General features: G+C 41.4%; 1 protein-coding gene across 1 annotated transcript; it reads left to right on the top strand.

The window, feature by feature from the left end:
• Positions 1 to 12,513: 12,513 nt before the first annotated feature.
• On the top strand, positions 12,514 to 18,410 carry npas4a (neuronal PAS domain protein 4a). The gene is made up of 8 exons (XM_067457702.1): positions 12,514 to 13,031; positions 13,410 to 13,573; positions 13,711 to 13,813; positions 13,899 to 14,205; positions 14,314 to 14,423; positions 14,664 to 14,799; positions 14,891 to 16,665; positions 16,767 to 18,410. Exons 1-8 carry the CDS (start codon positions 12,857 to 12,859, stop codon positions 16,793 to 16,795), a joined length of 2,799 nt encoding a protein of 932 aa, XP_067313803.1. The 5' UTR covers positions 12,514 to 12,856; the 3' UTR covers positions 16,796 to 18,410.
• The last annotated feature ends 6,143 nt before the right edge of the window (positions 18,411 to 24,553 follow it).

Consider the following 24,553-nt stretch of genomic DNA (forward strand, 5'->3'; position numbering starts at 1 on the left):
TTGCCGTATAAATACCTCTTATCTCGTTAATTTAGTTGATTAACTGTATGTGCTCCTCTTATGTTAATTAGGTTAATTATATGAACATATTCCTCCCAAACTTTGTTAATAAAATATCAATTAAAATGGTCTTACTTTGACTGACATTGCCATTCTATTTCAAAAGTAGACAACTGTAATTAAAATATATATTACTATATTATGTTTTATATTATATTGTCATTATATGTCAGTAATTTTAAATAATTCTTTTTTTTTATTTAAATTTAAATATTTGTCTTCTTTGGATTAAACTATGCCTTTATTTAAAAAAATGTAGTTGAAATATGCATTATGTTACATTTATGCTGCATTACATAAGTAGGCCTGCAGACTGACCTGGACAGCACAACAACATTCCTATTCCAGAATCAAAGATACATTCAGACTATTTGCCAGCATGAATGCAGTTCTAGAACCTTCCACCTGTCATCATCAGCATCACAGCTTTAGTTTTTTTCTTTAGCAGCTTTTCAGGAGTGACCACTTGCACTGATCAATCACAGTTAAAAAAAAGCAATGGGAAAATACCCACTTATGTTTCATCAGCCCCTGCTCACCCATCCCACTTTCTATCTTTAAGTGCTCTGTGCCAACAAACACACACATACACAGAGTCCTACTCTCTCTGAAACAACCCAATGATGATGACTCATTCCCTGCAAAGTCTTACATAATCACAGGTCTGAAAACCTGGCTCTGTTCTGCCACATGGGGGCAGTGCAGCACACAGAGACTAAGGCCCAAAATAGACATAACTTGAAGTGATGGAATCTTGCAGCTGGTTTTGTAACCTAATTGTCCAGTGAACTAGATTTTTTTACCTCCTTCCTGTGAACTGACTGGCTACATGTTCTCGAGCTAGACTGTACAACTGTGAATGGCATCTCATTCAAGCATGTTGTCGGTCACACACAAATGTAGCCTACACACCTGAGAATCTAGGCGAGTAACAAAACAGGAAAATGTATTCATAAACGCAGACGGACACAGATGGCACCAGCAGGTTGCTATGACCATTACCTCACAGCAGAGATCATGATAGATACGTGTTCTTTAGGAAGTGGGTGACGGGGGATGTATGTGGGTGAGAACGTGGCATTCTCACGCCGTTTCCTGCTGGATGGCAGACGAGCGGTAAACCCAACTGTGAGCCAAACGCAGGAGCGAGATGTGCTGTACACACCCAGCAGGCACAGAGAGAGAGGAGGGCTGGTGAGCTCTGCCAATATGCCTCCGCATGTGGAGGTGTCCTCCAGAAAAGGTGTGTGTGTGTGTGTGTGTGTGTGTGTGTGTGTGTGTGTGTGTGTGTGTGTGTGTGTGTGTGTGTGTGTGTGTGTGTGTGTGTGTGTGTGTTTGCATGGGTGTGTGAAAATGTTATATATACAAACTCATGTGTCATGGTGTCCTATGGAGTGGAGGGACACTCCAGAGTTCATGCCAATGTGACCTCATTTATGGGTCAGGAACAGGTGAGTGGGTGGAGTGGGAATGTTCCGGATGTCCTGAGATTGAACTGTCCTTTTGCTCAAATGCCCTTTCTGATCCTCTATCTTGAATCACGTAAACTGACTGCTGGTTATGAACGGAGGCCAAATTAGTAGTTGTAATTCTTCCAAAAAAAAGGCTTTTCAAAACAACTTAACATAACATACACCTTAATATATACCATAACACAACATATAACATAACATATAATAAAGTAAAATATTTCTGATCATCTATCTTGAATCCTGTGTTTCTTTTCCGCTCTCTTTTGAACCGACTGCTGATTATGACGGCAATGTGTTTGTCATTCAACCAAAAACAGGCTTTTCAAAACAATATAACATCAAATATAGCATAAAATATCATATGTTGTTGTTATACATTATGTTACAAAACATAACATGACATTTGTACTTCATTCTTTTCCGCTCTCTTTTGAACTGACTGGCTAAGAATGAAGGCCAAATGTGTTTGTCATTTGAAGGTGATGCTGTGAAGGTGATTCTTAATTCTTAAACCAAAAACTGCTGATCAGATGATTTCTTGCACAGCCAGGAACAAATACATTTTTATAGCCAGAAACGAGAGAGTTTTTCCTTCATGCTTGAGAGCGCACATTAACTGAGACACAAGACCCCTCAGGAAATTCCCCACAAACACGGCTGCTGTCAGTCATTGCGACAGAACCACTATATTTACCTGGATATCCATGTTATTTTTGAATGAATAGAGGAAACACTATTGCCCTTCAACTGCTTTTTGCAAACACATTAGGGCCATTACAAAACAAGCACTCACCGTCCGTGACATCCGCTACATTAATTGCATTACAAACAACAGATATTCTATATTTACTAAGTATGTGTGGGGAGGCAGTGGGCAAAGCAAACATGAATTTTACATTTAGTCCTAAATATAAACAGCTAATAAACATGACAAATCTCACAGATAACAATCCAGTTTAAACTAGTTTGGAGTGGAGCTGGTTTTGGAACACGAAAGATATTTTGATAGTTTTGTCCAAACCGAACAATGGGTTTCATTGACTTTGATTTTATGTGTAACCCCTCCTGTTCGAACGGCCTGCTCCAAGTGGGACTCAAACCCGCTAGGAGGCTAAAGGCTGCAACTCAGTCGCTAGAGCGTCTCTTGAGGTCAGAGGAGTGAGGTTTACTTGCCCAGCAACTACTAGCTGGCCTCCATTACACTCACCCCCCTAAACCTCACTCCCACCCGGGTCATGGCACCATTGTAACCCCTCCTGTTCGAACCGCCTGCTCCAAGTAGGACTCGAATCAAACGTTTTCAAACTCCCTCTGCACACGATAGGATAGCGCTACAACCAACCAGAGCAATGAAGGTGAAGCGGAGCTAGTTGATACATAAAATTTTCACCGTATCCGGTCGGCAAAACTCCGAACACATCTTCCCTTTTTAAGAAAGACTTCAGTGCCATTCTTTGTTCTTTTCTCCGAGAAAAGCTCAACTCCAAGTCTTCCAGAGTCACGGTCAAAGCTGATTCGAAAGACACCAGCTTCTTTTACAGTCTATGGTGTTTACTAGTAGCACGCAACTCTGCCGTCATTAGGTTAAGCCCCGCCCACCAACTCTTCACAGAATGTGATTGGCCTGACCAGAGATTGCTCAGAAGTGTATTGAGAGTTGCTAGACGGCAGCAGATTAGATTTGCTGCCGCTAGGGTGCGTCTAGATTTCTAGGCCTCCGTTACATTCAGCCCCCAAACCTCACTCCCATCCAGGTCCACGCCAATGCAACCCCTCCTGTTCAAACCGCCCGTTCCAAGCGGGACTCGAACCCGGGTGAGGTTTACTCGCACAGCAGCTACTAGCTGGCCTCTGTTACATATGGTAAAAAAACACAGGCATATTCAGAATATCATATTTTCTTTGGATGGCAGAATTTTCATTTTTTAAACTATGCAGCTCTAATGTCCTAAAGCACATCAACACATATTGAACTGGAATGTTATAAGATAAGAAATAGCCTTTCTAAAAAAGGTGTAATTTGTGATGTTTTGCGACCCTCGATGGACGGGTGTAGAGAATAACATGCTCAAATGGGTGATTGGGGTTTACACAGTAGCTCTATTAGCATGTCTCATTAGCTTCAGTCCACTGCATCCTGATTAAAGAAGAATCTCCATAGAAGAGCAGACAGGGGCTATTTCACAGATGGAGAGTAAAAAGGGACACATGTTGGTCACTGATAATTGGGCCATTTGTTTTAAGGGAATTAAATTGACCTCTGAATAATACCAGCACGCCTTGATTAGGGCCTTGTCTGAGCTGGAGTGACTTTGATAACAAGAGTCATCTACCTCATCTGCCACTGATTGGCTATTCAGATGAGCCTAACGAGGAGGGCTAATTGCATTATATGGCTCACAACCTGAGAACTAGAATCAGGATCGACAGGTAATTTCAAATAAGAAGTCATTGTAGCAAATATCTGATTTAGTGTGCTACATTTCGTTATATGTATAGGTTATATATTCAATTATATATTTTATAATCTCACCCTTGCCATGTGTTGAATACAAAGAGCCACCATCAAGCTACATGTTCATTGTGGTCAGTGAAAGATACCTCTACAACCCACCCTTCATTTTTTCACCCTGCGCAAATGTGGTTACTATGATACGACAACGTGTTGCTATGGGCGCGTGGGCGTGCGAGCAGAGGGGACGGCAATAAAGAGACAATTCCTTCAAAGAAGCGAGCATATTTTTAAAACAGTAAAAATATATGAAACGCTGAGCAGCCACTGCACTCTCATAAGGAGAAAAACCCTTTATTGCTTCATGTATTTCATGCATATATGGCCTAAGGATACACATATCTTGATTTGAGGCCTAATGCTTCAAATTGAATGTCAAGAGAGGTGAACAACGGCTTTTCGGACTCACTTACGCTGCTCATCTCTGTCTCAGTGAATGAGTAATGTGTGAGAGACTGTCACCATGAATGAGCCTGCGGGTGAGAGTCTGACTGCTGAGTGTTAACATAGGGTGCTAAAAAACAGCTTCTGTGGCGAAACTACATAACGCTTCAGGCAGATTTTACACCATATTGCAAAAATGCTAATCACACTCACATTCCACTGCTCTACCAGATGACTTAATTCTGTTCATCAAGCATAAAGGCATATATAATGTACAGCAACTCTTTTCATGCTACTGCTCTTCATCAAACCCCGTCAGAATGGGCATCAGCATGTCACTGGGGAGGTACCTTCAGTGGCACACCTTTGTACCTTATCTACCCACAAAGTGCACATATTAGTACCTTAAGGCACTATTTTAACCCTTTGCAGAGCCTGATTTCACCAACTGCAACCAATCAGATTTGAGGGACAAGGTTACTGTTTATGTCAAGCTTAATATGCATCAAAAACAGACGCATGGGAGAAGACTGGAGTTTTACATCATCAAAGAAGTGTGTGGAGCAAGTGGTGGTTTGTTGTTGTCTCACTAAGTGCATCATCAGGTTCTGCGCTCCTATTGGTTTTTGATTTGACGGTTTTCGTAGGAGAAGCCACACTACAAGACTGTGCGTCAAATCTTCTGACACTGCAAAAAATGTCAAAATTAAATCAGGATGATCATTGATCGAATCTGCTATAATGTAATTCCAGAATCAGCAAAAAATGTGTATATAGGAACACGTCTAACTCAACAAAATCTGTACCTTTGAGTGTACTGCTATTTGATTGCATTTCCCTGCTGACATTTAATGTGTGTAAAGTTTTTTCACTCTCTCTCTGACCCAAATTGATCGGCTAATAACGACCACAGTGAAGAAACCGGCTTTGAAATGAATGGGAATGGTAATAGAGAAGTCTCTCTCAGCATGTTAAACATCCTTGGTTTGTCCAGCGAAATTGTAAATAAAACAACGATTAATGAAGTACATTTTAAACATTTGATTCCGCCCGGCAACTCAGTCTGGAAACCTGTACATTGTGCTTCATTGTGCTTCTTGTGCTTCTGTTACACTTTTGCGGAAACCAATCACAGACTGGCTTATCCACCTAGAGCTCTATTGGTGGGTTTAACACGATGACAGATAAAGAAGTGATGGGTCGTTGCCCGTTGATCACGCCTCTTGTGGTCTAACTGGTTGAAGGATTATCCAATTGCGTACAGAGTTTTTTCGAATAATGTCAGTTGATCACGCCTCTTGTGCAGTTGAAAATACAGAGCAGACTCCCCAGACCAATGTTGAATTTTAAAATTTCTGGTCAAGACATGGAATGTTTGGCATGGAAACAATGGACAATGTTGATATGTTTGGTCTGGAATAGATCTGCTATTATTTCTGCTGCTGGACTTGCTATTGCCAATGGACACACGGCTGTAAGACACGCAGCTGCTGTACAATATAGCGTACATGAATTACCCGTAACAGATCTATACAGGTGGAGCTGGGGAAGGTGAAGGTTTTTTTTTACTTCAACTGCTACAGCAAGTGCTGACCAGTATTTGAAGGTTGAGCAGCGAGCTCACTGGCTAATGATACAGCTGGATATCTATATGTGCCCTATAGAGAATGATGTGCAGGGCCGGCCCAAACCTTCATGGGGCTCTAAGGAGAATTTTATTTGGGGGCCCCTCGGTGCCACCAACATGATTGACTATTGTCAATTCTTGATCATATACACACACATCATCAATTTTATTAATTGTAGCTGTGTTGCTTAAACCCTGTCTTTCATGTTTTCCCCCTTATATGGTTTTTAATTGTAACAGTAGCAAGAGTGGTCAGGTCTACAATTCAGATTGGAATATGTACTACACCTCAGAATGGGATGGGCAACTGACAAGTAGCACCATTTCAGCGCTAATTTTTTCTCGCATTTTGAAACCTGGTTAACAAGCTAATAGTGTCCATTCAACGGTGCAGCGAGCTCATGCAGCGTTGTCAGAATCAATCCGTATATATATATTTTTTTTAAAAACATTTCGCAGTTGAATTAGTAATTGTTTAAAGCCATTTCGTGATTTCAATCATCATAAAGTAACATGCAGCAACATGTGATTTCATGTGCTCTTGGGCACTCCTTGGTGGCTAAGGGGCAGCCGCTTAGTTTGCTTATGCCTTAGGCAAGCTCTGATGATGTGATTGCTATCAGATGGAGTTAAGGAACCATACGCCTGAGCCATCTAGAATTTCATGACAGAACTTTGTATTTCAGTCTTTCTACTTCAAAATTTCACAGTCAATTTAATGAATTTCTTGCTTGTTATTTGTGAAACTTACTGTCAATTTCCGAGTTTCATTGAAGGAGTTTGGAACAAACCATTTTTTGCAGCTTACCATCAATAGATTGTCTTTTTTTACTATAGGGAGGAAGTTTTGAGTTCTGAACGTTACTGTGTTTCATACAGTAGTACAATGAACTCTCTTATTTCAAAAGCTATGATTCCTTATCATATGACCCTTATAAGTAGCAGTCACCTGTATATGGTGTTTATTCGGTGACTAAGAGCGCGAGTTGAGGAAAAGTGTCAGGTAATGGACTCCCCGTTCATAAATTCATACCAATGATTCAATGAGCCACAAAAACTTGCTATTGTTCAAATCCAGCCATGGTGAATGACACAGGTCATTCTGCTTCTCTACTGCCAACTGTGCGGAAGTGTTTACGCTGCTGAACATCACTAATGATTGGGAAAATATCGGTTCCTATGGGGGAAAACATATTTGCTTGCAAAGAGAGGGAGGCAAGGGGAAACTGGGGATGGATAAAAGCAATAATCGTAACTTTAGCCTGGAGCTAAAAAAAGGCACTGAAGTACCTTTCTATCTCCCTCCCTCTCTGCTTGCGCCTCATTCTATTCCTCTTTCTAACCATCTCTGCCCACTCTCTTCTCTTCTAATAGTTATGCAATGCTTTATCAAACTTTATATTCTCTCGGTTTTCCATTGATTTGTCGACCTTGCATTTGCATGTTTTTACACTCCATATAAGAATCAGCATTTAACAATTAAGCGATTAGTTGAACAGACAAACTAACACAAACATCCCGATTAACAGAACTAGAAATAGTCCACAAGATATTATTATTCTTTAAAAATACATGAAAAACATATGCATTTTAGTCATTTATTGTCTTAAACAGATTCAGTTTCAATGACAATCACTACTACTGATACTACGAATGTTGTTATAAAGACTGCTTTACACATTGAGAACATTGCAGCCGGATTGAAATGCACAGAGATGGGCAAGAAGCACACAATGAATCATTGATCATTTTCTCGCTACTATCAAAGGCGGACCCGAATGGTGACAAATAATGGATCTCTTATGGTCACTAAGAGCTGCATTATTTTAAGAGGAATTGCGGGATGTGCAGATAAAAAGACATCTTTATCTTTGTGGTTGGTTTAGATCAGACGCTCATGGAGGTGTTTTGTAATGCAATGCTTTTGGCTTAATATGAAATGAGATGGGAGAACAGAGAGCGAGCGACAGACTGAAAAGGGAAAAAAAATCTGCTGCTTGAGGTCTGTTTTGATGTCACACATCTACATCACGTCACCATGGCAACCTTGCATCAGCAACAACTTACGAAGGGAGAGAGAGAGGGAGCGAAAAAGGAGGGTGTGAGCACAATGTGCTGGCATGTAGTGCTAGAATTGAGCAGCAAGCTTAAACAGTAAGAGGGAGGAAAAAGGCCTTATTGAATTATAGAATGCGCTTTCTGGACGAGGATAGGCCGGTTGAAATTATTCTTAAAATAAAAAAATGGAGAAAGTGTTTTTAAAGTCAGGATATATTTCAAATTAAAGCATGCAATGAGGGCGTTTGTCAATGAGGAGTCATTAATTAGTAGTCACCATTCATTAAAAAGCACAAGAGAGATCAACAAAAGTCCACATTTTCCCACTGTTCTGAGCTCGAGGTCTAAAAATACATTGCACAAGAAAAAAAAAAATCCCACCAGGCTGCAGGCTGGGGAAGTATCTCTGACAGAGATGGGGAAGGGAGGGAGTGTGTGGGTGTCTGAGTGTTACATCTGCTCACTCACAGTAGTTTATATGAATCAACCAGCGCACACAGCTGAACAATGCATTAGATTATTTATCATACATAAATCCGTATGATTTAAATACCACGACAGGTGCAACTTCATTGGCCTCTCAGCAGGGTACATATATCGCAAACATACCAGCACATGATGTGCTGGACTCCCTCGCCTTTAAAGTCAACCCCACACCCTACTTTTTACCTTCGTCTCTCTCATCAGTTTCATAGACAGCTTCAATCCTTCCTCTTCCTCTCTTCTCTTCTCTTACTCTGGCTTCGGCAGGAGTGGGAGGTGTTGCTAGGCGACAGGTTAGCTCCTTTCTTTCAAGAGGCAGAGTGAAGACCTTGATTCTCTATGTGTAAAAATAAACAGCAGTGCAGAGAGAAAGAATCTTGAGATAGAGGACAAGCGTACTTCAACTGCACAAGAGGCCAATGACATTTAGTTTCTCATTAAAGTTGCAATGCTCTTACTTTCAGCGCAGTTTGATTGCACTTACAAAACTCTTTGGTGGAAAAGCAGAATTAAACTTGCACAGATGGCTTTAGAATTACCTCAGCTGCGTCCAAGCATAATGCGTATGTATTTGTAAGCATGGCGAGATGGGTAATATCATTTGCATTCAATTGCATTATTTTTACCCATTTTTTTCCCAAAGTATCTAAATGAATTATAAAATAAACGCTCAAATTGGGTTGAAAAGACTAAAAGAAATCTCGAAGCTTCTCCTCTTCCTGAATGGTTATTTTTGTCCGCTGTGTGTAAAATCAGGAGGCTTTAAGTAGGCACAGTCAGCTCAGTCATGTACTCTGGGCACAGGCTAAATGACTTGTTCTTGTTCCCGGGGACATACTGCTAACAGTGGGATATCATGCTGGGCATTATCCATTTTGCTCACTTCCGGCAGTCAAACACTGAATGTTTACCTTCTGCCTTCAGATGTTCACTATCTTTTGAAAAGGCCTAAAATGCATCATATACTCAGCATTAACATAGCTTTCCTCGATTTTGTGTGTATGATTCTAGACTATGAAGGAAATGTGCTTAAAAAAACATTAATAGACTACAGTCCAAACACTAAAAATATAATTTATCGCATTCTTTTATTATTTAGCGCTCCTGCTAGTCTTCTGTGCAATTCTTCTTAGTAATGTCTGCACTCAGTCGTGCTCTTGGACTGCATTCAGTTTCTTAGAAAAGGGTGATCTGGTGTTCCATATTGTACTGTCCCTCTTTTGAAGATGCCAAAGAGAGGCTATTCATACAAGCTATACCTTGCACGTCTCAGTGTTTCTGAATCACTCTGTGGGCCTGCTGAATAGAAAAACCTACCAACTATTTTAAGAGGTGAAATTTGTTAACTGGTGACCACTGCTAGGGTTTAATAAGAAAGATCATTAGGGATTGGCTTGATCTATATTCAGCATTAGCTAATGCATGATTCGATCATTGGAGAATCTTAATAACTCTTAGCAAGTACGCGATGCTTCTATCATGACAAGAGGAACTAAATCAAAACTTAGTCAATATGTAATAGTCTAGGGCCTACCAAACAAGACATTGACTTTGATAATGAGACGCCGAAGGCACATTAAGGGTCCAACGCTCTCTTTTGCTTTCCATGCATCCTCCTGATAATCCCACTATAAACACATTTTCACAAATGGTTGTTTTTCATGCTGTGTAATATCTGTCAATGTGATCAGAGCTTACTGATAACTTCTCTGCTGAAAATAACGTCTTAAACCAATGCAAACCGGTTAGCTGGTCTCCCATCCTGCTCAAGCTGGTCTGTATTAAATAGAATTGGGCTGAGAACAGATATAGCCGACAAAAGAGCAAATCAGATTCCCGCATCTATCTTATTAGACCCTCATTCATACACAAATATCTATTTTTGACTACCAAACACATATGTGTTATTAAAAAGTCTAAACGTGTCGCCGAGGACGGCGAATCTCTAAGTGCGTTTGTCAGACTCTAGCCAGAGCTATTTTTAGAAAAAGCGAAACGGTCAGCTCACGCGCGCAACAGGTTTCAGAGATGTGCGCGTGCCTCTGAGAAGACTCGCTAACACTTCTAAATTCAGCTTAAAACTCCATATTGAGAACTGAATAGATAATTCTATCCAGGTGTATATTTTTTTAATGATTGCGCCTGTATGGTCATGAAACGCGTGATTTATTGCATCGTTGAACCTCGGCAAGCCACGCGGATAACACTGTGGCAACTTTCCTAAAAGCACTGGAGTTTCTGCATGTTGCTAAAAATAGCTCACCTTCACTGAACAGGCTACTTCGCTTCCTTTTCTGAAAACGAATCGACTCGAATGGCAGAACCGCAGCGAGGGCTTTTTGTCTCTGCCACTCGTCTCATCGACATTATGAATAGAACAAACTGTCCAAAGAGGATGCAAAGAGGCGTCAGTAGAGCTTTGATATAAACGAGCAGTCGTTTTGACAGCTGTTTAAAGTTCATTAATGGAGACCCGGGAATGGTGCAATACAGAGCGAGTTGAAACCCTAGATTAACCAATTAAAAAAAGCCGCAGAGAACACTGGTGCAGTAAAAATTGAAAGTAAAATATAAAATGTGGTTTATAATTTGATTTGTGATTATAAAGGATATTAGATGGCAGAACATATGATAGTGCAGGCTATGGCATATTTCTCTATGCTTCCAAATGATTTTTAATTACATGATATAATCACATTGTGACCTTTTGTCTGTGAAAAGGGCTATAGAAATACTTACTTACATGCTTACCTAAATTAAAACAACAGGCTATAACTGTGTTTTTAACAAGTACATTTGATTACAACGAGCTATAGCCTGCGTAAATACCCTATATCATATCGAAGTTTGATACAGTGCACAAAACAAAGTATGACACTTCCCTTCATTTTCTGAGAAATATAAGAATCACAAAATCCATTTTAAGATGGATAAACCTACCTGATGTGTATTTAATTCTTAAACTTCTGTCTCACTCAGACTGCACTCGTCAGGAGCAGCACAAGTTCATAATGTGTCCCCTGAGTGAGCCAACAATGTCGCCTTACGCACACAAACTCATAAGACATAGCTCAATACAGCTGCTGTCCTTGTCTATGCTCGCCCCATGTTTCCTTTATAAGGACGCAGAGAAAGCATTTATGTAATAATAAAGCAGAGATGTCAGTGTTCTCGGTTACACACGAACGTCTGGTTCAGTGGGGCAAATGCACTGCTAAATTTAAAGCCACCACAGGCACTGCAGCGCATTGTCCTGCATGCTGCCAGAGCTACAACCTGACATTTTTTGAATGGAAATCGTTTTAAGGGTTCATTCTGTGGCCCCACAGCTTGTAAAATGTTGAAGCGGATGCAAATAACGCAGCGAGGCGTGAGATAACAGATGCCAGGGAATGCATCCGTGCTTCAATGCACACCATTTCTGTATCCATGCAAGGCAAGACATTGTAATACAATAGCTAGGAATGATTTTCTGAATCATATCTGAATTCGGTTGGTTGGCGGCAATCAGGACTGCCACACAATCTCGTTCGTATGCAGCTCAGAAACAGACCCCCCCCCCCCTCCCTCCCTCTACACGTCTTTACACTGGAGTGCGGTGACTCCGTCTACGTTTCACTCTCTATCCCCGCCCATTGCTCGGTTTTGTCCAAATCGGGCTTTTTGCGTCGCCGGAGCTCCCGATTTCAAGCCAACGTCATCAATGGAGAGAGGGGATGCTGACGTCGGAGCAGAGTCAGAGCGCAAGGGTTGGGAGGGGTGAGATGAGTGAATTTCAGCATTGCTTTCACTGATATGAGACGTATAAATCCCCCCCGGCCCCCCTTTTACTCCACCCCCCTCCCCTCGCGCACTTTTTACGTCGGTGTTGGCGCGTTGGGAGCCCCCCTACACTGGTGGAGTCCCAGCCTATATAAGTTACCGGCTTGCAATGTTACTCCACCAGATTTACGGACTCCTGATATCTGGGCGAGAGACTGCTTCAGCAGCAGCCGACTGACTCAATCTCCGACCCGGAGGAAAGATCCATCCATCCTCCGGTCCGTAACCTGAGCCAGGCGCTGTGGCGGAACCGCAGGGGGAAACCCGGGAGAGGCAGGCGAAAGGAGAAGAGCAGCCGTACTCTGGACATGTGCTGAGATGACACACCTGTGAACGCGCCTGAACTCTTTTGGGAAAGAGCCTCACACTTTTCTCAACTTGCACCGTAGTCAACACTTTCAGCGAACCTCAGAAACAGTCCTCCCGTTAGTAACAACAATGTATCGGTCCACTAAAGGAGCTTCGAAAGCCCGAAGAGACCAAATAAACGCGGAGATTAGGAACCTGAAGGACTTGTTGCCCATCTCCGATGCGGACAAGTCTCGGCTGTCCTATCTTCACATCATGTCGCTGGCTTGCATGTACACGAGAAAGTCTGTCTTCTTCAGCCAAGGTAAATATTTGTTTTGCAAATATAAAAAAAGCCTTCATAGATTTATGTGGTCTCAATGCATGACATTAAAAGAAGTGCTGTATTTTACTCTTGTGGTGCCGCGAGTTGATGCAACAGGTGCATCTTTAATTGTGTTTGGAAATATCTGAGCTGCTTATGTTTAGTAATACGAATTAAAAAATATATTTTAATATACAAAATAACGTGTAGTGAAAATAGCGCTGTGCCATTTCTCTCCATGGTGCTGAAATACAAGCGCTGTCCATGGTGCTGAACTGCAAATAGCTCTATCTCGTTTGTGGATTTTTTTTCGTGCTAAACATTTTATATATGGATGAAGTTTAATAGTTTATTCATACTTGAAATTGCTTCTTTCAGAAACAGCTACAGATAGCAGTGCTGAAGAAACCACGGGATTCCTCACATTCCATGAACTGAATGAGCTGGTTCAAGTTATGCCAGGTTTTCTCATGCTGTTGACTGGAGAAGGAAAGTTGCTGTACCTGTCAGACAGCGTCTCAGAACACCTCGGACACTCAATGGTGAGTTAAGCAGACATAACAGTTATTCTCATTAAATCTTTATATAATTCCTCTTCCTTTTTATCTCATGTCTATTTATAACTTAAATGAATTAAATAAGACATTCACCTACAGTATATTCTCTTTTGAATATTTAGGTAGATTTGGTCGCTCAAGGGGACAGTGTATACGACATAATAGACACTGCAGACCATTTTATTATGAGGAGTAACCTGGTGCCTCTAACTTCACCTGACACAGGTAAGACCTTTGACATTTGCCACCCAGATAAATAATACATATTAGATGTGTAAGTGAGTAATCATTGTGTGCCTTTCCCCCTTAGATCGTCTGTTCCGCTGCAGATTCAACACCTCCAAATCAGTGCGTAGGCAGAGTGCAGGCAATAAGCATGTTTTAATCCGAGCCCACTGCCTGTCAGAAACTCCAGATGAGTCTTCCCCAGGATCCTATTGGACTTCCAACCCAGTGTGGGTATGTTTCTGTACCCCTCTGGAGCCTCACACTTCCCAAGGGGGAACTGCCCCGGACAGAGAACAATCTTCGGCTCCAACACTAGAGAGCAGCTTCTTCCTGCCATGTTTCCGTTCTCAGCATAGCCGTGACATGAGACTTCAGGAAGCACAAGACAGGTGAGCTTAAATGACTTAAGTCATTTTATAAAACATTAAAGTACTACTAATAATGTGTTTTTAAAAGATTAAATGTTTTCTTACAATTTACCTCTTTCCAACCTTCAGTGTGAATGTTCATTTGGGACTAAATGTGGAGATTCTACGGTCCCGATCTTGGTACAGCTTCCTGCATCCTCAGGATCTTTCACATGCCTCAGCTCAGCACTGCAGCCTATGTGAGTCTTACTCCTGAATGAATGAACATACAAATATCCTCAACTTCATTTGCTTGGTTAGGCCCAGCATGAGCACTCTCCTACCTCACACTATCAACATTTGACACTCACAGCGAGCAATACAGAGTAATACGCATCTCCAGTGAAAAATAACTTCTGACCACCCACTAATACATACATAAAATCTCACAAGAAGTTGCATATGTTTTGACTTACCCATCTTTTCTTCTCACCACACAGTGAGAGAGGGAGGAGAGGGCAGGGCTGAGATGGTGGTTCGAGTAGAGACTGCGGATCACTCGTGGGTCTGGCTTTACATGGTCTTGCAGCTGGAAACAGGGGAAAACCCCATTGTCAGTAACAATTACATCATCAGGTAAGGCTCAGTCTACATTTACCAAGTCAAGTCTATAACCTATAAGCTGAAGTAGTAATATCACTAATATCACTCTTTTTCTTTGCCACAGTGAGACAGAGGCTTGGTCAGTCAGGCAGCAGTTGAGCTCTGAACAGACCCAGCTCTCCTTGGTGCTGGGTTCAAGTACTTCCCAACAAGAAAGCCTAAGCTTACAGAGTCCAGAAACACTCTCAAGCCCTGACCAAGTATTCACACCAGGAAGTAGTGGCCTCTCTGGGCAGTCATTTGACTTCAGCACAGCCGCATGCAGCGCAGGATCTACTGAGGAACAAGGTGGAAGCTCGTCAATGGAGCCTGCACAAATGGAGAGTGGCCCACGTTCCAGTCTCTCCTCTATGGAAGAGGAGACCTTCTTCCAGCACGAGCCCAGTGAACCTGTGGCCAGTCCATCTTCTGCATCATCTCCTATTCCAGTCACGGTTGCAACAGTGTCTGACTTGGACTTCCTCACTCAGAATATTCTGCTGCCACCGGCATTCCAGATAGATCCCCCTCTACCAGCCTTGCCCCTTCCTCTTCCACCTGTGCCTACCTCCCAGGCCCAACAGACCAAGGAGTTTGTGTGCACACCCCCATACACACCGCAACTTGGGGGAAGCAACTTTCCCTTCGGGGAGCCTCATTTCAGCTTTGATCCTACCGGGGCCACCTCACCACCTCCTCTTGCTTCAACTGCAACAGTAACAACAACGACAGCTCCATCTCTTTCTCCATCTGCACCATCAAACCCACAAAGCAGCCCACCACCTCCAACGACAACATTGTCAACTCTTTTGCCACTCACTATAACATCTCCAACCACAGAGATCCTCTTCCCAGTGGAGCCTTGCAGTGGGTCACTCTATGAAAAACTCCCTCCTACTCCTGACAGTCCAGGTGACGGCGACTGCACGGTCATGACTTTACCAGAAGTCCGTGGTCCACTGTATGTTGACGTCCCCCACGGACCCCTCTCTTACCCACCAGAAGGTCTCCTCACACCTGAAGCCTCACCAGGAAAACAGCCCAGTTTGTCCTTCTTCTCCTCGCTGCGTGAGAGAGAAAAAGAGAGAACAGAGATCTCGCTTTTAGCCCAGCACATCAGCACACTAGCAGAGGGCTTCTACTTAGATCCATTCCTGGCCAAGCTGGTTCCTTCCACCATTTCTGAACGCTCTCAGTCTCCATCTCTGAATTCTGCAGGACTTGATTCAATCCCACTGCTGGGTGAATTCTACACACTCAAGCCCTGGAAAGGCCTGGACCTGCCCATCTTCTCTGATGATGAGTCTCTGTTTGAAGAGAGTATATTAGAGACCCTTCTCCAGGACCTTACATCCTCCTCTCCCCTCTCACCGACTCACTCTTCCTCCTCTCAATCCAGCCCCCCCTCCTCCCCCTCCACTCCTGAGTGCTGGTGCCCACCCTTGCACTTTGACGGGGTCTCTGCTATGAGTGCTGGTCACTTCTGTAGCGTCCAATCGGCGCACCGTAACAATGAGGCCGGGCGAGGGGCTATGATGTCGCCAGTAAACGCAGGCAACATGGCAGATGGGAAGGCGGCAGGCGAAGTTGCGATGGAGACAGAGGTAGCACCATCGCCTCTGTTCATGGGCATACCAACATCTCCACCATTGCAGCTGACCGCCTCTCCCGCTTCGGTGCCTGTCTCGTCGCCTGTCAGCCCTGCGTCGCCCGGCCAGCTCTGCGCCCAGTCCCTCCTCGAGGAGCTGGCCGCCCTGGAACCCATGTTTGGGGCAGGTGCCTCGATCACCCCCGGCCTGGGGCAACAACCTGAGTTGTATCAACTCCAATGTCATGCACCGCAACAGTGCTTCCGCAAAGGTAAGAGCTGATCACTTTGCTGCGTGGACATTTTTGCCACACCAAAGTTATTATTATTGTTAATAACATTATGTCCCCTGTTCCTTCTTTTTGTCTTACAGATGGGAGTGGAAGTGATCCTCCGTTCTAAAATAAGTCTGTGACTTACTTCATTAAGTATGGCATATTGTCATATTTCATGGAGCTACTTTTGCTGAAAAGTGAATATTAATTAATTGTATAAATATATACATAATGTATATAATGCCAAAAAAGACTTGAACTTCCTCAAATCCATCATGTTCACAATTGTTCATCTAATTATCCATTCATTTATGTTAATAATAGTGCAACCCTTCAGTAGCAATGCAATATAATATTCTTTAACAAGTCCTAAGAGGGCTAAAAGATCAATTTATGTCTTTCTGCTATAATGTAACATGAGCTTATATGAGTGAGAGTTACAGCTCTGACTTTGTAAGTGTAAACTGACTTACAGACTCGCATTTGTATTCACTTGTAGTGAAAACTCAGTTGTGAACTTTAAGGAAATGGAAAAAGACATTTCATTATGAAACAACAGATAGCTTATATGGCTCAATGCTTGTCATCCAGCACCACACATACACAAAGCCCAATGAGTGGAAAGAATTCACATAATAGTTCAATATTTGGTCATTTCAAAAATGTAACAGTTTATAAAAGTCAGCACATTTATCACAGCTGATTGAGTTCTGGAACTAATGTCAGAAATGCTCGTATCAATGACAGAATTCAGACTTCATTGGGCTTTGAGTTTGTGAATGCGATTCATGGACATATCATTTTAAATGTGTTTCAATGTGATGTACAAATGTGAACAAATTCCACTCTGTGTGCAAGACAAGTCAAGTTTTCACATTGTTCTCCTACTGGCCGGTGGACAAAAGCTGCAGCGGAAGCCGCCAGGGAGAGGGACAAATTATTGTGCATGGCTTTGCATGCACGGACATTAATGACTTATTTCTAGCTACTATTGAGTGACGGAGTAACGAATCCATTCGGCCGACTACTCCGATGGGCATGGCTAGAAGGAATTGCACTGGACATTTGCAGCATCAATATTTGTAATGCTTGCAATCTGCAGAAGCTCTTGTGTGCCTGGCACATCAAGAGGCTGCAGACCTAAGAGAAACAGCACCTTTATTTAGTGAATACCACGGTGACATCGTAACTTTGCTGTCTGCGGTGTGGAGTGGTGGCAATGACTGTGTGAATGATTGATTCTTCTTTTTTGAGAGGGGTTATAAAAACGAGGCAAAGTTTTGTTTTAAAAAATGAGCAGGAAAATAGGGATGAAGTTCTATTTCTATTCAGTTTCTAATCGACACGGGTTGAGAATGGTTCTATTCCCATGGTGTCGACATGCTAACGTAGAGTTGTCTACGGTCAAGTAAAGGATTGATTCCTATGTTCTAGCTATTTACATGCTAAGTTTTAAAAAATAAAAAGTATTTTATTGTATGTATGCTGAGTTAAAGGGTGCTTGGTGCACGTGCCTCTAGCTAGGCATGATGCGGAACGGTTAAAGATTGTAATCATTTGTACATTTGTACAAACAACAGTCTGTACATATCAGAGACATTTCTATCATATGAGATAAAAACATACTTGACATATGCTATTTATGAAGAATGGACATTGTGGATCAGTGTTCTTTTGTGTCGCTGATAAGTGTATTTGGTTGTCAAAACAGAGGCATTTATATTAAAGTGCACTTAAAAGTACCCATGTGTGAGTTTCTAGTGTCTCCTTTCCTTCCCTTTTGCTAACCACTGTCCTTTCCTCGCTCCCATTCCTCCATTCCTCCATCATTGTCGTATCCCTTCTTTTAAGAGCATTCTCCTCACTCTTTCCCCGGAGTGCGGACTGCTCAGCAACACCACTGACGCACGCTCTCGATGAGACGCTATCTGACTCAGACTGACGTACACACTTGACACAGAGGCTCTCGCACAGACCGCCAGCTTCTCGCTTTGACGCACTCACGTACTGAATGCCACACGCACGTAGCCCCCCTCCCCCCTCCTCTCCTCACCCCTCCTCTCCTCTCTCTCTCTCTCTCTCTCAGCCCACACTCAATGTACCTGCTATTTTGATGTCGCATGACAGCGTTATCATACTCCATATATGGGCTTTCCTGCTCAGGGGCACCAATTTTAGTTCCCTCCTCCCTTTCCTCACAGCATCCTTCCCAATAAGGAGAGAGAAAGTGTGTGTGTGTGTGTGTGTGTGTGTGAGAGAGAGAGAGTGATGAGAGCTGTGTTGCTATGCTAATGAATGTAACGTACAAGAGCTAGTCAGCCAATTACAGCAACCAATGTTAAGTCACCAAAAGCTGTGATTCAGAGCCTCCTCCCAATTCTATCTCTTTTATGTAAAAGCACAATCTCCTCTAACTCTTTTCTTTCTCTCGCTCTTACCTTCTATTTTTAGAAACGATGCACCTTGGGGAGCTTAGAAATAATCAAGCATCATAAGTATAGTAACCATCTGCCATAAAAGCGTAGAACCAAGCTGTGCGTCAGCATGGGAACATTTTGTCCCATCCTCTCATTGCGCCTCCATTGCAGATTATTGAGACTAAACAGTGTCACAGAAACCCAGATTGGCTCTCTTACCCCACCTGGTGTCAAATATAGCACATCTCTGTAGTAATCCTAAAAATTAAACATTAAAAACTACAATATTAAAAGCCACTGGATGAATAGATAGAGCTTTACCTAGCTGGTATGACATAGTTTGTTGGTGGTCCAATATGGTTTACCGGCTTGTACCAGCTAATAAGCAGCAAGGAATTTTATTAATAAAAATGATTGAATTTTACCTAGAAAATAGTACTGGACTTTCTGGGTTGGCTGCTCCGTAGCACTCCTGTAGAAAAATGATGGAAGAGAAAGATTTCAGGTGCCTGTTTATACATATCACACAGAGAAAAATAAAATATTTTTGTAAACATAAAATATGTCTGTAAACATATACTGTTATCACTGCTGTTAATAGATTACATATAATACATGATACAAAATATAAAATATTATATAAAATAAATTATATCTGATGCCCCCTTGTGGAAACAAACAAATACACACACATTACACTCTCAGAAAAAAAGGTACAGTGCTGTCACTGGGGCGGTACACTAAGGTACAAAAGTGAAAAGGTACATCTTTGTACCTCTAAATGGTACATATTAGTACTGTAACAGTTCCATATCAGTACTTTAGGAGTGCGTATTAGTACCTTAAAGGTACATAGTAGTACCTTTTCGGTTTGGTACCTTAGGGTACCGCCCCAGTGACAGCAATGTACCTTTTTTTCTGACAGTGTAGGAAATGGAAGCAGGGGCCTATACCATGAACCCAGTTAAAGGGATAGTTCACTCCAAACAAGAACAAAAAAACAAAAATGTGCTTATGATTTACTCACCCTCAAGCCATTCTAGGTGTATATGCCGTTCTTCTTTCAGACAATTTGAATTTCATTAAAAAAGTCCTGGCTAATCCAAGCATTATAATGGCAGGGATTGTTGCTCTGTTTTTGAAGTTCATAAAATTGCATCTGTCCGTCAAATAATGTGCTCCACACGGCTCCGGGAGGTTAATAAATGCTTTCATAAGTGAATCGATGCGTTTATGTAAGAAAATTATCCATATTTAAAACTTTATAAAGTAATGTTTCGGTCGATGGCGTTCCATATTCAGTTTATGGGGAAAGTATTGAAAGTGCCCCTGCAGTTCAAAGGCTCACTCTACCAGATGCTCGTCAGATGTTGCGTACGCATCTTAAAGGGGGTAATCTAGCGCTCGGAAAGCGTTCCACCCCTAGGGGCGGCCATTGCTAACCAAGCCATCACCTGCTGTCAGCATCCCATTAACTCCCATTCATTTTTGAGTCACTTTGACAGTGAATAACTTTACATCTGATGCGTTTAAAGCCTCCATTTGTCCATTGTTTATTCATAAAGAAACACGACAATGTATAAACGACTCCATTACCTTGTATCTTACACTATCGCCCCGTAGAAGCTGTTTTTGTAAAAATAGGCTAACGATTGCGTCATAACCAACACGACTCTGTCGCACAGTTGAGAAATTCGCAGGAGACGCTCGCAGGCAATCTTTTACTGTCTATGAGACAATCGGGGGGACGTGGAGACATAAAGTCCGATAAAGTCATGGGAGAATGGGGAGAAGCCCATAGTGAGCCAAAAGCAACGGGACAAAACATTTAAACAATGTGATTCAGATTTCACTTTCCACCACTACTAAAAGACTGTCAGACAGGTTGCTTACGTCACATCTACGTCGTCAAGCTCAGTCTGAGCCTGCGCAGTACGCTCAGCCATCAGGAAGTGAGTGCTTCTAATTGACATCACTTTTCGCCGTTGAAGTCTATGAGGTCGCTATGTCCATTTCTTTTTACTGTCTATGACCTTGAACTCCGAGAAGGCGCTTTCAACACTTTTCATCGGCTGGAACATTAATTTAAAATGTTTTAAATATGGACATTTTTCTTACATAAAAGCAACAATTTGTTTCAGAAGGCCTTTATTAACCTCCCAGAGCCGTGTAGAGCATGTTATTTGACAGACAGATGCATTTTAATGGACTTCAAAAACGGAGCAACAATCCCTGCCCTTATAAAGCTTGGATTAGCCAGGACTTTTTTAATATAACTCTGATTTTATTTGTCTGAAAGAAGAATGTCATATACACCTAGGATGACTTGAGGGTGAGTAAATCATGGGCTAACTTTCATTTTTGGTTAAACTATCCCTTTAAGGTGAGAAAGCCTAGCCAGGTATCTTTCAGTTTAGCTTGCACCAACCTTGTGTTTTTTAGGCACACTGAAAGTGGCTTGGCTTTTTCTTCACCACAACTCAGTGTTGGGAAGGTTACTTTGGAAATGTAATAGGTTCCAGATTACAAGTTACCTTATTTAAAATGTAATACATAGTTAACTATTTCAATTACTTTATTAAAGTAATGTAACTGATTACTTTTGTATATTATTATTATTATTTTTTTCAGCACTTGAATGCATGTAATGCACGTCGCAATGGTGGCAACTTTCTGACATATTGTAGCCTAAAGCTTTCAGCAGCAACATGGATTGGTAATTGGCAGATGTGGTGAGCTGTAAATTCAAACAAGAGACCAATCAAAACTGTCAGAATATCATTGCTATTAAATGACCTTTAAATGGCAGGAGGCATCATGCATCAAAAACAGGCAAAGCAACAAATAAATATTATTTAACATATCCTAGCTTTTTACAGAAAATATTTAGATCGAATCCCCTTTCTATATGTTAACATTTTCATAAGTAGGCCTAACTGTAATTTACTCAGTTATGGTAACTGATTTTTTCTCAGTTATGGTAACTAATTACAATTAAAAAAATTGTAATTAGATTAAATAATCTAGTTACATGCAACTAGTTCCCAACACTGGTAACAGGTTCTAGTTTCTAGGTAAGAGATCTCACACTGAAACTGGCTGTGAGAAAAGTGACAGATTTCTGATGCAATTACTCACTCTCCCAGTTTCATGAAATGTTACTTACTATTAAAAAAACGTACAAATTAAAGACAAAATCGTCTGGTTTTGGAGATTATAACACATACACATGCACCCTTTTAAAAACTCAACGCCATGGTACTAACAGAGTCTGATTGGATTGGTTTGGTTTAGTCAACTCGAATTTAGTTTGTTCAACTTCCTCACTGTACATACAGTTGGACTTAATGTACAAACTAGACAGATTAGTAGCCTATACTACCTATACTAGTACTTTTTTTTATTTTTTAAATTAGCCCATTCTAAACGTAAAGTTGAGTGACTTTGCTCCACACGCCTATCTGGAATGTGACATGAAAACATAAATTACAGCACTCCAGACGAGGGGTGGCATGATTTTCATTTAATTAAACAGATATGTAACCATGACACTTCATTTTGTCTCTTTAAAAGCAAAAGAATTCATTATGCAGAAAGAGACGTTTGAAGTTTGTAGAGGCGGCTGACAAAGGTTAGTTCACATCAAAGTAAACTCACAGGGGCTCGAAGACGATCAGTCAGAAACCAAGATCAGAAGAGAAGCGTCTGAGAAATTTGTCTCAGACTTAAGACAAAAAGCATCTAGTTACTCGTGATTATAAATTATATGTACAAAGGGACATATCTGACTTGTTTCTCGTGCATTCTACATTTAGCTCGCAGTAATAGTGCCCCCCAAGTTACTCACCAAAGGATGATCATTTCTGAGTCTGTCAAGCAACCCGCAGCAGTCTTTAAAGATGCAGTGCCACCATGTGGACATTCAAAGAGGAGAGCCGAGCAACTTGCCCAACGCTGACAAAGATTAAACGCTGTAACAAATGTATGCTGCTTATTGTTAGTTAATCTTAGCTCATGAATTAACTAACAAATGGAGCCTTCTTGTGAAGTTTTACCAGAAAGCATTATTCATTCTCCAGTGAGAACTCAAAAAGCAGAGTTGGACAGTAACTAAGTACACTTACTTGAGTACTATGGTTCGTTTATTTTTAATTATTAAAAACACCAATATTGTATATAAAAAGTTAGTTTATTGACAACATATTTTAGTTTGTCTTCTACACTCACCTAAAGGATTATTAGGAACACCATACTCAAACTGTGTTTGACACCCTTTCGCCTTCAGAACTTCCTTAATTCTACATGCCATTGATTCAACAAGGTGCTGAAAGCATTCTTTAGAAATGTTGGCCCGTATTGATAGGATAGCATCTTGCAGTTGATGGAGATTTATGGGATGAACATCGAGGGCACGAAGCTCCTAAAGTGTGGGCCTAAAGTGTGTCAAGAAAACCTCCCCCACACCATTACACCACCACCACCAGCCTGCACAATGGTAACAGGGCATGATGGATCCATGTTCTCATTCTGTTTATGCCCAAATCCTGATTCCTGATTGCCATCTGGATGTCTCAACAGAAATTGAGACTCATCAGACCAGGCAACATTTTTCCAGTCTTCAACTGTAGAAATTTTGGTGAGTTTGTGCAAATTGTAGCCTCTTTTTCCTATTTGTAGTGGAGATGAGTGGTACCCGGTGGGGTCTTCTGCTGTAGTACTTCATCCGCCTCAAGGTTGTGCGTGTTTTCCCTTTTCACACCATTCTTTGTAAACCCTAGAAATGGTTGTGCGTGAAAATCCCAGTAACTGAGCAGATTGTGAAATACTCAGACCGGCCCGTCTGGCACCAACAACCATGCCACTCTCAAAATTGTTTAAATCACCTTACTTCTCCATTCTGACATTCAGTTTGGAGTTCAGGAGATTGTCTTGACCAGGACCATGCATTGAAGCAACTGCCATGTGATTGGTCGATTAGATCATTGCATTAATGAGAAATTTAACAGGCGTTTAATAATCCTTTAGTTGAGTGTATATTTTTTATTTCATCAGATAACATTTTAAGATGGTCATGGTGCAACGGGCTGTTACATTTCACTTCCATATTTTTAGGCTAAATAAAGAAAAGGGGTATACACTCTGTAATAATGAAACAAGACCACACATTTGTACTAGACAAGCAAAAGTAATGTGGAAAAAAAATATTCGAAAACCAAGTGCATTAACACAAACTGAGAAAGTCACAAAGTGCTTTCTCCTACTCAAGAGGTAAATAGGTATTATAATAGACTAGAGTGAGGAAACTTAATCAAATTACTAATAAAAACAATTTAATTAAAGAAACAGACATTTTTCTTTTTGGAAGAAGCTAAATTAATGTATGTGGTATCTCAGTGACACCCCCAGTAAATTTGATCAAAGATGGTTTTAAAAATAAATCATTCCTCCATACAGAATCTCTCCAGATC

This window comes from Pseudorasbora parva, chromosome 11 (assembly GCF_024679245.1).
Source record: "Pseudorasbora parva isolate DD20220531a chromosome 11, ASM2467924v1, whole genome shotgun sequence".
Classification (NCBI taxonomy): domain Eukaryota; kingdom Metazoa; phylum Chordata; class Actinopteri; order Cypriniformes; family Gobionidae; genus Pseudorasbora; species Pseudorasbora parva.